The sequence below is a fragment of the Sceloporus occidentalis genome, unplaced genomic scaffold (genome assembly GCF_023333645.1).
Source record: "Sceloporus occidentalis isolate IW3139 unplaced genomic scaffold, rSceOcc1.0.p SCAF_1, whole genome shotgun sequence".
Lineage (NCBI taxonomy): Eukaryota > Metazoa > Chordata > Lepidosauria > Squamata > Phrynosomatidae > Sceloporus > Sceloporus occidentalis.
This window is the reverse complement of record NW_028316981.1, coordinates 15476862-15492430: the sequence shown is the minus strand read 5'-3', so window position 1 is coordinate 15492430 and position 15569 is coordinate 15476862. Positions and strand designations below refer to the sequence as shown.

The following is a 15569-nucleotide window of genomic DNA, read 5'->3' as shown; positions in this document are numbered from 1 at the left end:
TTTTCACAATATGTAAGGGAGTTGCAATAACCATAGGAAATGCTATACTGGATACTGTGTAATGCAGATGCATAAAGTGCATTTTGGTTGTCCCAATAAAGCTATCCACTGTTTTGTGGATTTGGGGTGTTCTTGGGCTTTGGTGGATAGGTTTACAATGCGTAATGAACCTGCAAATAACCACAGGAAATGCTATATTGCATACAGGGCAATGCACATGTCTAATGTGCCTTTTGGTTGTTCCAATAAAGGTATTGTGGATTTGGGAGTGGGATGCTGCTGTCCATTTGCTCCAGGGGGAAAAGAGGAAGCAGGGCTGCTCTGCTGCAGGGAAATGCTGCCAAGCTACTTGTTGGCAGCTTTGTGCAACCTACTTTGGGCGACCTACTTGAAAAGGTGTTTCTGATTTTTTGCAAGCAAGCAAAAGAAGGAGCAGTTCCTCTCTTGCAATGGTAAAGCCAGAGGTGGCGGAAACTTTGCACCAATTTGTACAAAGAAAGGGAGGGGGGGGCGGAAGAAAGTACAACCCCCCTTTTCCAGTGCTTAATAGCTTCCTCTTTGATTCAGGAAGTGACAAACATTTGCAACCGGGTCAAGCCGACCTCCTAAATCACCCCCCCTTCCCTCCACGAGGAGCAACTCCTTCCAAAGCCAGCAGCCTTTTTGCAAGCTCTGCCCAAGGTTTGCATGGGCCCCTGGCCATGGGGAGGTGGAGGCTGGTGTGGAGGCCCTGGGGCTGCAAGAAAAGCCAGGGCTCCAGGTCGATGGTGAGTGCAAGCTCCTTTCTGGGGTGCAAATGCTGATGCATGCAAAAGGAGTGGTGTGTTTTTTGCAACCATCTGTGGACGTGCAGGCAGAGGCGTTTGCAGAGGGAAGATGGAGATCCCAGCAGAGACTTTTGGCTGGTTTTTCCAGGGGGTGAACATGAGCTCAGGGCTGGGATCCTATCTAGCCTATTCTGAAGGAAAGGTGCATCTACGCTGCAGACCTGATGCAGATTTATACCGCTTGAAAGGCTGCAGGTCCATGCTAAGAAGCCAGCATGGTTGTAATAGTTTGTGGGTTGGACCTAGACTACAATTCTGGAGGCTAAGGTTTGAAGTCCCACTCAGCCACAAAAGCCCACTGGGAGACCTTGGCTGAGTCACACTGTCTCAGCCTCAGAGGAAGGCAAAGCCCTCTGAACAGACCCTGCAAAAGAAAAAGGGTCACCTGAGGGTTGTCCTAAGTCAGAAGCTATTTGAAGGCCACAGCCACAAAGATGTGTTTTTGGTTTTTCTAAAAAATAAATACTTTTTAATTATAAAATTGAATACATTCATCTGTTGCATACTTCATATCAGACAAGCATGAAAATAACATTTCTGATAACAAAATTAAAAAAGATTATCACAAAAGGAAAAAAAGGATGCTTATTAGTGTGCAAAGGGATCTTGTAGCAACTTTGCATATTGATTTTCTGCACTAACACAGCTATATTAGTCTTTGAATTCTACAATTATGCTTATTGTTACGTCATATGTTTGTGTGTGTCCTGTGCCTTCTTTTAGACTTATGGCAATCCTATGATGGAGTTTTCTTGGCAAGATTTGTTCAGAGGAGCTTTGTCATTGCCTTCCCCTGAGGCTGAGAGAGTGTGACTTGCCCAAGGTTAGCCAGTAAGAAGTCGAAGGCTTTCATGGCCGGCATCCATAGTTTATTGTGGGTTTTTCGGGCTGTGTGGCCATATTCTAGAAGAGTTTATTCCTGACGTTTTGCCAGCATCTTTGGCTGGCATCTGAAGATTCCAGCCACAGATGCTGGCAAAACAGCAGGAATAAACACTTCCAGAACATGGCCTCATAGCCTGAAAAACTCACAAAAAACTATGTCACCCAGTAAGTTTCCATGGCTGAGCTGAGAATCGAACTCTGGCTTCCAGAGTCATAGTCCGATACTCAAACCACTCTGCCACATTGTTATGATACTTTTCACAAATTTCTCCATTATCAATGCACTCAGGGAGCCAGTGTGTTGTCATGGTTTGAGTGTTGGACAATGACTCTGGAGATCAGGATGCTGTTCTCCACTCAGCCATTCGAACCCACTGGGTGACCTTGGGCACACTCTCAGCCCCAGAAAACCCCATGGTAGGGATGACCTGAAGACACACAACAACAACAATGCTCCATCCTATGGAAGCCGGGATTTGTAGTTTTGCAAAGTCCTCACCTTCTCTGACAGCCACACATCCCAGGATTCTGCAGGATGGAGCCATGGTGGTTACAGTGGCGTCAGACTGCTTTATTTCTGCAATGTTATATGTGTGTCTTGTGTGCCTTCAAATAATTTCTGACTTAATTTCAACTCTTAAGTTTTTTTCTAGGCAAGATTAGTTCAGAGGAGGTTTGCCCTTGCCTTCCCCTGAGGCTGAGAAAGTGTGACTTGCCCGAGGTCTCCCAGTAGGTTTCCATGGCTGATGTAGGAATCGAACCCTGGTCTCCAAGATGCACCTTTAAATTCCAAGGAACTGAGCAGGACTGAGAGAGTGTGATGTGTGCAATCTGGCTTCCTATAATCCATGGTCCTGTGTTTTGAGAGTGTTCTCAGATCCAGTGATTTCTATTGAAGGCCCCCTGAAGAAGGCTTTTTCTTATTAAGGCCAACACACATTGGGCTTTTAGTTGACCATCTCAGAGCGCATGGCTCTTGTCTCTAATTAAAAACTTACATAATGAGATATCTTGGAGATGAGACCAAAGTCTAAACATGAAATTCATTTTTTTCTATATACCGTACATCATATACAGTACACACATCCTGATGGTAATTGTATACAATATTTTTAAGTTTGTGTACATTGAACCATCAGAAGACAAAAGTGTTGCTATCTTAGCAGCCCATGAAAAACATTTTGGATTTTGGAGCATGTTGGAATTTAGATTTTCAGATAAGGGAGACTCAGCCTGTTCAAATATGTTTGAAAGAGGTGTGGGGACAATCCATGCTGAAACCTCAGAAGGAGAAAACCCAGCTAAGTCAGATTTCCAACTGGGGTGGAGCTTCCACATTGTTAACCTTTCTGCCACACACCGGATTAAGCAGAAGAATGGGTTTAGTAACAGAGGAATAAATTATGCAAAATGAAATAATAAGAAATGCTTTCTATTTACATAATTTTACACTGGTAACAGGATCCAGCTGGGAGACGGTATGGTGTAGTGGTTTGAGCACTGGACTAAAGCTCTTGAGACTAAGGTTCGAATCCCCATTAAATATGGTTGATCAAGCTTTCTAATACATAAAAGAATGTGTCACAGTACTAATAACAGGATTCATTTTTTTCATTTAAACATTAATGTAAAAAAAATGGTTTAAACAAAATAAAAAACCCTACATTTCCCATCCCTGAGAGGAAGTATCTAGGAGTAGCAGTGTTGCCCATATAACAAATTCAGTAATGTCCAAAATCCACCAAACAGTGATACCTTTATTGGACCAACCAAAATGCACACCTTGCCAGATGAAGAAGCCAGTGGACCTTTGAAAGCTTGCAACATGTATATTGTGCGAGAAGAAGTGAATGGCTTGTTTCAAAGTGGCCCTTTCCCCCCATTCCAGGTGCTCCATTGCAGAAATGCGTCGTCTTTCCCCCTTCCGCGCCAGCCCCTGCCGCCATTGGCCCAAACCATGGCCCGGTACCTGCGCTCGGTGGAGCCCCTGGTGAGCCTGGAGGAACTGGAGCAGACACAGCAGCTGGTGACGGAGTTCGAGGCACCGGGAGGTGAAGGGGAGCGGCTCCAAGCCCGGCTGCAGCAAAGGGCGGCTCGCATGGAGAACTGGGTGAGAGATCGGTCCCTGGGAATCTGCAAAAAGGAGGATAAAACATAGGTCTAAGACACAATAATCCACTTTAACTGCCATGGCTCAATACTAGGGAATTCTGAGAAATACAGTTTTGTGAGACATTTAACCTTATCTGTCAAAGAGCTTTGACGCCACAATAAACTACTAGCACTGAGCCAGGGAAGTTAAAGTGGTCTCAGACTGGATCATTTCTGCAGTGTGTTTTGGAACATAGAGACCTAAGTCAGAAATAAACAACCTGCGCCTTCATCTGTACTGCTAGGGTCACGCCTTGGCCCTTGGCATGGTAACTCTGGTGGCTTCTGTGCCAATGGGGGCAGTATATCCCTTTGAGGTTTTAGAGGAGCCCTGTCAAAATGTTGAACTCTGTCTCCAAAATAGGTTCATCACCTTATTTAGCTCCTCTAGAGTACAGTGGGCCCTCCACTTTTGCTGCAGCTTAGGGCATAGAACCCCACGAAAGCGGGAAAACTGCAAATGCATAAACCTGAGAGACCACCTCTCTAGGAATCTAGGTCCTACAGCACAACTCTGTGGTCAACAGCCAGATGCTGACCATAGAATTGCTCTGGAGGACCTGCAAATGCCTGGAGAAATCTCTCTAGAAATCTCTAGGTCCTACAGCACAGCATCTGGTGGACATTGACCATAGGGTCACGACGAAGAACCCAGAGATTCCTAGAGAGAACATATTAATCAGATCCATGAAGAATCAAATCCACAAAAGTCAAAGATGCAAATGCTGAAGGCTGACTACCCAGAACAGATTTGCTGCCTCACTGAGAAGGGAGCATCCAGCCACTTTGAAACAATAATAATAATAATAATTGTTATTGTTGTTATTTTTTGGCCGCCTCTCCTCATGGATCAAGGTGGGATGATCTTGGCTTGCTCAGCACAGAAATGGAAATCATATAGCTCATGGGGGATTCTAGGATCTGGTAGATTTGTGGCTTTTGGCTTTCTGGGGGATTTTCAGAGCTCTTCTGGGACACAGCTCCCCATATTCCTAGCCAGTGTATTTATTTTATTTAATTTTTATCCCACCTTTCTTCCAAAAAGGGCCCAAGGCGGCTCACAATAATAATAATAATAATAATAATAATAATAATAATAATAGGATTTATTTATATACTGCCCAATCACTGGGAATCCAAGCGGCTTATAACAGAAGGGATAATAGACGGTTCCCTGCCCTGAGGCTTACAATCTAAAAAGACACGATACAAAAGGAGAAGGGAATGGTGAGGGAGGGAGGGGATCAGGTCCAGCAGTTCTTCTCTCCCTCTGAGGCCTGGACCAAGGCAGATGGACTGGAGGGAGGGCTCTTCTTCAGGCTAGCCCCGATGGAGCTGGGCCAGCCTATTCTCTCCCTCACAGGCCGAAGGATGACAGTTAAGGAGGGAGGGGCCTCTTTCTTCAGGCTAGCCCTGATGGAACTGGGCCAGCCTATTCTCTCCCTCTCAGGCCGAAGGATGACAGTTAAGGAGGGAGGAGCCTTTTTCTTCAGGCTAGCCCTGATGGAACTTGGCCAGCCTATTCTCTCCCTCTCAGGCCGAAGGGTGACAGTTAAGGAGGGAGGAGCCTTTTTCTTCAGGCTAGCCCCGATGGAGCTGGGCCAGCCTATTTTCTCCCTCATAGGCCGAAGGATGACAGTTATATTTTTTCCAATATAAAAACACATTAAAACAACATTTTAAAAAACAAATAAACTAGCCTAATTAAACAGTAAAAAGTTAACATTTTAAACATACAAAATTTAAAACACAGAAAGGCATAGCCAAGGGTGCAGGTTGTTGGAACTTGCAACCCAGCATCATTTTAAGAGTTGCACGATTCCCCCTCATGTTGGTGGGATGGAGAAAAGTCTTAAGTCAATAGGCAGCTTGCACGTCCTTAGCCTTGTTTGAAACAATAAACCATGCGCCCATTTATAGTACATAATTGTAGTGCATATCCCATGGCACCATCCTTTGGAATCCTGTGGTTTGGGTTTTGGTGAGGCACTAGAGCTCTCTGGTTGAGAATTCTAACTTGTTGCGTTCCTTCAAGTCATTCCCAACTTATGGAAACCCTATCATGGCCTATCTTTTGGCAAGATTTGTTTAATGGAGGTTTGCTTTTGCCATCTTCTGACGCTGAGAGAATACGACTTGCCCAAGGTCACCCAGTGGCTTTCCATGGCTGAGTGAGAATTTGAACCCTGGTCTCCAGAGCCGCAGCCCAGAGCTCAAACCACTATGCCATGCTGGCTTTCAAATTCTAAATGCCCTTTTATAAAACTGCAGATCTCAAGAATCCATAGGAGGGAACCCTGGCAGCTAAAATAGAATAATAGTGCTATAATTCTGGGGTGTTGATGTGTTTTAGGATGCTCCGCAATTCTAGATTATCCTGGCATGTTTGAACAAGATCTTTATCTTTCTGATCCTCCTCCCCTGATAATTTTAATTCTTTTCTGCTTTGCCCCAGATCACAGATTGGTGGGTCCAGTCAGCCTACCTGGAAAGTCGCCTCCCGCTGGCTGTTCACTCGAGTCCAGCTGTTGTGCTGCCCAAGCAGGATTTCAATGATTGGCGAGGGCAGTTGAGGTAAGGAGCAGGCTAGGCGGGAAGGGCATGTAGACCTGCGGGCATCATTGGCATGGTTGTTTCCAAAGGGCCAGACTCTTAGTTAATGCTAGGGGAGTGGTGGACACCCAGCAAGTTCAGCGGCTTTGCATTTTCCCTTGGACCAAATAGAGCTCTTCATTCTTCCCCTCCTGGAAAAAATAAGGATGCATTCACATTGCAGAAACAATCCAAGTTGACACAACTTTAACTTCCATGGCTCAATGCTAGGAAATTCTGGGAATTATAGTTTTGTAAGACATTTAGCCTTCTCTGTTAGAGAGCTCTGGTGCCATGAACGAAATCAAAGTTCCCAGAATTTCATAGCATTGAGCCATGGCAGTTAAAGTGGTGTCGACTTTGATTATTTCTATAGTGCGGCTGCAGCTCTACTGTATCCAGGAGGGGAAGTATGAGTATCTGTGCTTGGTCCAACTTAGAGCTTGGTGTAGTCGTTTAAGTGTTGGACTATAACTCTGGAGAGCAGGGTTTCAAATCCCCGCTTGGCCATGAAAACACACTGGGACACACACTCTCAGCCTTAGAGGATGGCAGTGGAAAACCCCTCTAATGAAACTTTCCAAGAAAACCCTGTGATAGGGTTGCCTTAGGCTGACCGTAAGTTGTCAGAAATGGCTTGAAGGCAAATAACACACAAACTAGATTACTGTATGTACTCATGTATAAGTCTAGAAATTTTGGTCAAAAATTGACCCCAAAAACCTAGGTCGACTTCCAATGTAAATACTTTAACTGTTACTAAAAAGGGTACCATCCCCTGCACAGAGTGCAATCTGTCCTAGAAGCACTGACTTTCCTCTACTGTCTCTTCCATCCAGCCTTTAATGTGAGCCAAAATAGTTATGCCTGCCATCATTTTGTAGGATCTTTGGCATTGTTTTCCTTTGTTGCATGTCCCTAAATTTTACCCTTGACTTATCCAAGGGTCATATCAAAATCCATAATTTTGCCCCCAAAACCTCCCCTTGACTTATACATGAGGTTGACTTATAGTTGAGTATATACTATATTTCTGCAGTGCGGATGCAGCCTTGGACAGACTGTATAGACTTGTATAGACTGTAGGATGTATGAGTCTTGTTCCTTGTGCAGCTTCCTCCATGGCATGAGTGCCCTGAATATGTTCCATCACACATCCACCCTGTCACCCAGATGAGTATAACAAGGTGTACAGAGTAGTTTGTCCAAAACAACAACTAGTTAAGCTTGATGTAGAAAATAGAGTAATTATAGTTTGTTGGGATGCCAGATGACATAATGATCCATTTGAACAAACCTGTTCCTGGCAGCAGATCAAAGTGGACCAAGTGACCAAACCAGTATCCATAACTAGCATTCTTGTGAAAGAAAACTTGCGCAGGGGGTATAGCTCAGCGGTAGAGCATTTGACTGCAGATCAAGAGGTCCCTGGTTCAACTCCGGGTGCCCCCTCTTTTAAAATAAAATTTAAAAAATATTATTACTACTACTCCTGTATTCGTTTATATCCTGCCTTTCTCCCAATAACAGAACCCAGGGTGGATAACAACATACTTAGAAACAACACAGGTTTTAAAACGATACAAATCTTCAATAAAAGTACAGTCAGCACTCGACATTTGTGGATTTGACTTTTGTGGATTTGATTATTCACAGATTTGAGTAAATGCTAGATCCTCCAGCAACACTCTGCTGGATGTTGGCCATAGAGTTATGATGGAGGACCTAGAGATTCCTAAAGAAAACACTTCTCTGGGAATTTGTAGGTCTTCCAGCATAATTCTGTGGTCAATATCCATTGGACGTTGACCATAGAGTTACCCTGGAGGACCTAGAAATTCCTAGAGATGTTCCCTCAAGTTAAAAATAAAAGTGTATGTTTTATTTGTGGATTTTCCATTTTCAATGGGGTCCTGTTCGCCTAACCCCACTGTATAAATATAAGTTATTTTAAAAACAATTAAACAATTTACAGACATTAAAATTTATTAAAAGACTATAGTCAGACCTCTGTATCCACAGATTCATTTTCCACGGATTCAAACATCTATGGCAGTGATGGTGAACCTTTTAAAGACTGAGTGCCCAAACTCAGTGGCATTCCTGCACTGGGTGTCACCAGGTGCTGGGTGCAGGACTTTTAGGGGGTGGGACTTCTGCCTTCTGGGGCGGGATTTCTAGGGAAAAAAACCAAGGCACACTCTCTCAGCCTCAGGCTAGCAAAAGCAAAGCCCCCTCTGACGGAATCTGAAAACTCCACGATAGTTTCACCTTAGAGTCGTCATAAGTCAGATATGACTTGAAGGCACCACACACACACACAAGTCACACTCTCTCAGCCTCAGAGGAAGACAATGGCAAACCTCCTCGGAAGAAATTTTGCCAAGAAACCCCCAATATAGGTTCACATTAAGGTTGCTATAAGTAGGGAACAAAGAATCACACTCTCTCAGCCTCAGAGGAAGACAATGGCAAACCTCTTCTGAAGAAATCTTCCCAGGAAACCCCAGGATAGGTTCACCTTAAGGTTGTCATAAGTAGGAAACAAGGAATCACACAATCACACTCTCTCAGCCTCAGAGGAGGGCAGTGGCAAATGTCCTCTGAACAATCATTTCCAAGAAAACCCCATGATAAATTCGCCTTAAGGTTGCCATAACTTGGAAATGATTGGAAGGGACACAACCACAAAAAATTACAGTTCCTAGAATCCTATAGCAAGGAGCAGGACTTCAAACCAGAAGGCCTGCACATGGCCTGGCTCCTTGTCAAGGCCCGGTTTGCCCCAGAACAAGGGCTGCTGCAAGGAACCGGCCTGGCCTAGCCATGCATGCCTCCCCGCCCCTCCTTGCCCCTGACCAGTTGTCCTGGGGCAAACTGGGCCTCAAGTAGGAGCCGGGCCACATGTGTGACCCCTACTCACACTTATCTCCTGTGACTGCTGTGTGCCCTTGAGGACCGGGTTGCGTGCCAGAACCAGCACTCGTGCCATGGGTTCTGTAGTATAGTTTTTTGTGGATTTTTCAGGCTATGTGGCCATGTTCTAGAAGAGCTTATTCCTTACATTTCGCCAGCATCTGTGGCTGGCATATTCAGATCTTCATTCTCTGAAGATGCCAACCACAGATGCTGGTGAAATGTCAGGAATAAACTCTTCTAGAACATGGCCTGAAAAACCCACAAAAAAACTATGGATGCCAGCCATGAAAGCCTTCAACTTCACCCTGTAGTGTAGGATGGCATATTACAATGCTTTTTAACATTTGCATCACTGGGATACATCACATGAGGCAGGGGGCTGTTGGTATGCTGATGACACCCAAATATATTTTTCCATGTCTTCAAAGACAGTCTCAGCTAAGGATAGTGTGTATCCTCTGAATGAATGCCTGGAAGAGGTAATAGGCTAGATGAGGAAAAGCAAATTGAAGCTGAATCCAGACGAGGTGCTTGCTGTCAAGGGCCCTAACCTGGGTTTGGAGGTGTATCAACCAGTCCTGGATGGGGTTAAGCTCCCACTGAAAGATGGCGTTTGCAGCCTGGGTGTGCTCCTGGATCTGTTGCTCCAAATCACAACTCAGATGCAACGGCCTGGAGTGCTTACTATCAGTTTCAGCTGTTATACCAGCTATGCCCCTTCATAGAGTTGGAGGACCTAAAGATTGTAGTGCATGTAATCATAACCTCAAAGCTGGACTTTCGCTATGTGCTGTACATTGGGCTACCTCTGTACCAAGTTTGGAAACTTCAGTTAGTTCTAAATATGGCAGCCAGATTGATTGCTGGTACATCTAAGAATGATCATATCACACCAATATTAAAATTGCTCCACTGGCTGCCAGTTAGTTTCTCTGCAAAGTACAAAGTATTGATTACTACTTTTAAAGCCCTATGTGGTTTGGGATCAAGTTACCTATGGGAATGCCTCCTCCTATATAATCCACTCCAAACACTCAGGTCCTCTGGGGGGCATCTACTTTAGGTGGCCAGAACTAGATTGACAGCTGTAACGCAGATTATTTTTACTTCAGCCACCCCTAGATTGTGGAATATGCCAGGAAAGATCTGATGGCTAAATATGCTGTCTGAAGTTAAAATAGTATTAAAGACTTATCTCTTCCAGCAGCCCTACCTGGTCTATTTTAAATTATAAATTTTAAATTACTGTAGGATATTTTAATTTATGTTGTTACATTTTTAAGGTGATGCATGTTTATGTGTTTTAGCAGTGTTTGTATGATTATATGTGTTTTAATCTATGGTAGTATTCCATCTTGAGCCTTGAAGAGAGGGGGGTAAAAATATACATCATCATCATCATTATTATTATTATTAGGATGGCACTCCAGTCTCCTACATCATAGAAGCAAATACCATTGCCACTAGATTTCCACCAAACGTGATGGTAGGCTCAGCAGTGGCAGCCAATGTTTAGCGACATTATTTGACAACCTCCAAATGGCTTTTGGTGGTGCCACGCAAGCCCCCATCCTCCGTCATAGCCCACCAATGGTGTAGATGCATGACTGGAACCACTGGGCTAGGGTTTATCCCAGAACCCTTTGCAATGCATAAATGTCCAGTAGGTTGTTCCTTGCCAGAAGAAGTTGTTATAGAAAAGATTACTTGTAGGTGTAATGTTGGAAAGTCATTAGTCATAAATGTAATGAATGAGAACTAAGTATGTGGCAAAACCAGTATCCATAATTTGATGTTAGCTGACACTAGTTTGTGTGCTGGGGGGTATAGCTCAGCGGTAGAGCATTTGACTGCAGATCAAGAGGTCCCTGGTTCAACTCCGGGTGCCCCCTCTTTTGGGGGGAATTGGGTTGGATGTTCAGTCCTGTTTTTCTTTTAAGACTCCAGTTGAATAACCTGCGGAAGGACTTCATAAAAAATGATATCAGAATAAACCTGATAACTCCATATGCACGAGATACATCAAGTGTTCTTAACTGGTTATTATAGAAAGAGATTCCTGTAGGTATAATGCTGGGAAGGCATTACTCATAAAAACATGAAAGAGAACCATGTGGCAAAACTAGTATCCATAATGAGACTTTAGGTGATACAGGTGTATGTATTGGGGGTATAGCTCAGCGGTAGAGCATTTGACTGCAGATCAAGAGGTCCCTGGTTCAACTCCGGGTGCCCCCTCTTTTTTAAAACAGGAATTGATTTGGGATTGCAGCCTTCCCAGACTAATAATTCATAAAATATAGAAACAGCGTTTTTTACTAGAAGAAACTAAGAATAAATGGTAAGACACACTAGATAGAGCCACTGTGGCATAGTGGTTTGAATGTTGAACTGCAACTCTGGAGCCCAGAGTTTGATTCCCAGCTCGGGCATGAAGCCCAGTGGGTGATCTTGGGCAAATCACATGCTCTCAGCCTCATGGGATGGCAATGGCAAACTTTCTCTGAACAAATCTTGCCAAGAAAACCCCATGATAAGTTTGCTTGAGGGTCGCTGTGTGTCAGAAATGACTTGAAGACGCACAATGATACTGTCCTTAATGACTGTGACAATGAGCTCCCCTGTTATCTGAGCAACAAAGCTGAACAAGGGCTAATAATATAATGGGTTAGGTTATACAGTTGGCCTTCCAAATTTGTGGTTTTGACTTTTGCAGATTTGATTATTTGCTTATTCACGGATTTGATTAATATGTTCTAAGAATCTTACGTTTTATTTCACACCTTCCCTGAATATAACTTGAGATTGTTCTTGCAGTTTTGTAACAACTTATAAGTAATGCCTGAAGGAAGGTGCCTTCGTGTACAAGATATCATTGCTAATATAAGATTTCTTGTTTGGACTAAAAACTTCCCTTAAAAGATCTCCTCTTTTCTGCTCTCATTACATGTGTCTTGCTTGGTGTGTGTATAGGATCCTTCTCTCCCATGGGAGCAGGAAGGGAACGTATCTGAAGAGTTAGAAAAAGGGAAAATGGAACACCTCAGTTATTTGTTGTCCTCTACTGCTCTGCCCAGCTCCTACAAACTCATATTCATGGTCTCTTTAATAAAGTCCATCCATCTAGCATGTGGCCTTCTTCTTTTTTTACTTCTCTCCGCCTTTCCTAACATTATTGTCTTTTCCAACGATTCATGTCTTCTCATGATGTGTCCAAAGTATGACAGTCTAAGTCAGGGGTAGGCAACCTTTTTGAGCCGGGGGCCGGGTTGCTGTCCCTCAGACAGCTGGGGAGCCGAAGCCGGGGGGTGGAGCTTCCACCCTCCGGGGACGGGCCCACATGCCGGGGGTGAAGCTTCCACCCTCCGGGGGTGGAGCCGCATGCCAGGGGCGGAGCTTCCACCCTCCAGGGGCCAGGCCTCCTCCTTTTTGCCGGCCCCTGACGGGGCCCCAGGCCCTGTCAGAGGCCGGGAAAGAGCCAGTGGGGGCCGCCAGTACTGGAGGCCTCCTCCTCTTTGCCGGCCCCTGACGGGGCCCCAGGCCCCGTCAGAGGCCAGCAAAAAAGCCGGTGGGGCCGCCAGAGCTGGAGGCCTCCTCTTCTTTGCCGGCCCCCGGCGACGGCAACGGGCCTGTTGGAGGGCCCCAGCAACGGCATCGGGCCTCCGGGAGGCCCGTTGCCGCCGCTGGAGCCCTCCTGGAGGCTCCCAGCGATGGCATCGGGCCTCCCAGAGGCCTGCTGCTGCCGCCGGAGCCCTGTTCGAGGGTTCCGGTGGCTGCATCGGGCCTCCTAGAGGCCGCTGCCATTTCCCCCCCAAAATGGTGACGAAGTCTCGTGCTACCTCGGGGAAGGTTGCACGAGACTTCGCCGCCATTTTGGGGGGGAAATGGCGGCGCCCAGAGCGGCGAAAAGCCGCAGGCGGTGGTGGCGGCAGTAGCCAGGGGCTGGCCGAAAGGCCTCCGCGGGCCGCATCCGGCCCGTGGGCCGGAGGTTGCTGACCCCTGGTCTAAGTCTTGTCATCTTGGCTTCTAGAGATATTTCTGGCTTGATCTGCTCTAGGACCCATTTGTTTGTCCTTTTGGCTGTCCATGGGATCCTCAGCACTCTTCTCCAGCACCACATCTCATAGGAGTTGATTTTCTTCCTATCTTCTTTTTTGACTGTCCAACTCTCACATCCATACACAGTAATAGGGAATACAATGGCCTGCATGATTCTGACTTTTATGCTGAGTTGTATGTTTGCATTTTAGGATCTTTTCTACTTCTTTCATAGCTGCCCTTCCCATTCTTAATCTTCTTCTGATTTCCTGGCTACAGTCCCCGTTCCAATCAATGTTTGATCCCAGATATGAGAACTCTTTTACTATTTCAATTTCCTCAGTGTCTACTTTGAATGTAAGTTCTCTGTGGTCGTTATTTTTGTTTTCTTTATGTTCAGCAGTAAGCCTGCCTTTGCACTTTCTTCTTTAATCTTCCTTAGTAGTTGTTCCAGGTCTTTGAGCTTCTCTACCATGAAGGAATACACAACTAAAAACCTATAGAGCCCTCAGTCTCTGAGGCAGTCAATTCCATTGTCAAAAAGCTCTTACGATAAAAAAAGGAGTTATTTCTGACGTTCAAGTGAAAACTGTTTTCTTGTAAGAAATATGCAGTAAGACCCTATTTAATGCAAAAGATATATTCTGTGATGGGACCCCATGAGGGTTGTGTTCTGAGACCATTTGCTTAGAATTAAAACTAAATAATTGTGAACCCTATTTTTCCTACCTGAAATGAACAATGTAGGCATCACACAGCCAAATTCCATCAGTATTTCACCTTCCCACTTAAAGAAAGTACTTTATGCTTTCTCTTTGTCATATCTGGATTGCCAAGATTGCCACACTTGTGCTTTGGGCCTATTATCAAACAACAGAAGCACTTTATCAAGCACAAGCACTTACCATCATGAGCTACTAATGGGCAAGTAGCATACAGCAAATCAACACGGGACAGCATGCATATACAACTGATATGCAGGTAGTGTACAACTAATCAATGCTGAACATAAAATAGCTTGAGTAGCACAAGATAACATGAAACAGCATGAGGGATCTTCATGGAAAAGTGAAACCATGGTAAATGAATCCACATTAAAATGGGGTCTTACTGTATACCAGAAACACAAGCAGCATTGTTTCTTTAAAAATATGTCTTACTCTAAGTCAGGACTCTGTTTTCACTGGCCTTGGTAGCTTTGTTGTTTTAACTTGTAAGCAGATTTCAGTTCCATATTATCAGAAAGGTGGGGAAATGATGATGATGATGATGATGATGATGATGATGATGATGATGATGAATCGAAAACAACTGTGGTTCCAGTAATGTTAGATGTTCTGGGTGTATATTCCGAATGGACTGACTAAACATCTGAATAAAATAGATAAATCTATAGATAGGCTCACAATAGCAGAATTACAAAAAGTGACACTACTTGGTATGTGCCATGTTATCAGATAATGCTTCACTGCAAATCTTTAATGGTCCAAAACTGCAGGCTGCAACCCCTAGTAGACTGTGAAACCAATAGTAAAATTAACAGCCACAACAGCCAAGAATTACACAGCCTCAAAAGAGGTGGCAAAGGATCTTAATGATGATATCACAGTGAGCTTCAAGAGGCTGAGCTCTAGTGGTACCCAGAGGGAAAGCTGCGTCCTTTTCTTTAGCTTTAGGGTGGTAGTTTGTTCCTGGGCCTTTGGAACCACTGCAAAACCAGTGAGAGACTGTGCTGCCTTGTTGCCCTCTTCAGAGTTGATGCAGATTCCTAGGAGGTGGTTTGGTTTACCCTAGTTGGGGAGCTGTTTGTGAGTTCAAGATCTGTTAGAAGTTGCAGTTCAGCAACATCTGGGGTACCACTTGATTCCTGCTCCAGTTCAAGAAAGCCGGAGGATGTGTGTGTCACGATACAATATTTATATTTAAAGGCACTTGCCACTGCTGAGAGCCTGGGCTTTCTCAGGAACGTACCCTGTGTCCTTTGGAAGAACAGTGATGGTAAAGATGTGTCCATGGGAGATACCTTTCCTTCCATTGCTACTTGTCCTCTGCGTTCTACTGTCACAAGATGGGTTTTGTTGCACTCTTGAGTTTGCAAGAGTAAGATGGTGCAGATGCATGCATGGCTCTAGCCAGTGTTTTCTGTTGACTGCAACT

At 44.6% G+C, this 15569-nt stretch overlaps 1 protein-coding gene and 3 non-coding genes across 4 annotated transcripts in view; all 4 read left to right on the top strand.

Annotated features, from left to right (window-relative positions):
* The first annotated feature begins 622 nt into the window (after positions 1-622).
* The window catches only part of LOC149320915 (carnitine O-acetyltransferase-like), a 56735-nt gene continuing 41788 nt past the window's right edge, over positions 623-15569 (top strand). The window contains exons 1-3 of the mRNA XM_089504705.1: positions 623-767; positions 3601-3822; positions 6319-6437. Of these exons, the coding sequence (XP_089360831.1) occupies positions 702-767; positions 3601-3822; positions 6319-6437 (407 nt within the window). The 5' untranslated portion in view covers positions 623-701. The remainder of the gene's footprint in view (positions 768-3600; positions 3823-6318; positions 6438-15569) is intronic.
* Positions 7836-7907, top strand: TRNAC-GCA (transfer RNA cysteine (anticodon GCA)). The gene has a single exon. It is a non-coding gene; the product is annotated as a tRNA-Cys (tRNA).
* Positions 11195-11266, top strand: TRNAC-GCA (transfer RNA cysteine (anticodon GCA)). Its single transcript has one exon. It is a non-coding gene; the product is annotated as a tRNA-Cys (tRNA).
* Positions 11541-11612, top strand: TRNAC-GCA (transfer RNA cysteine (anticodon GCA)). The gene has a single exon. It is a non-coding gene; the product is annotated as a tRNA-Cys (tRNA).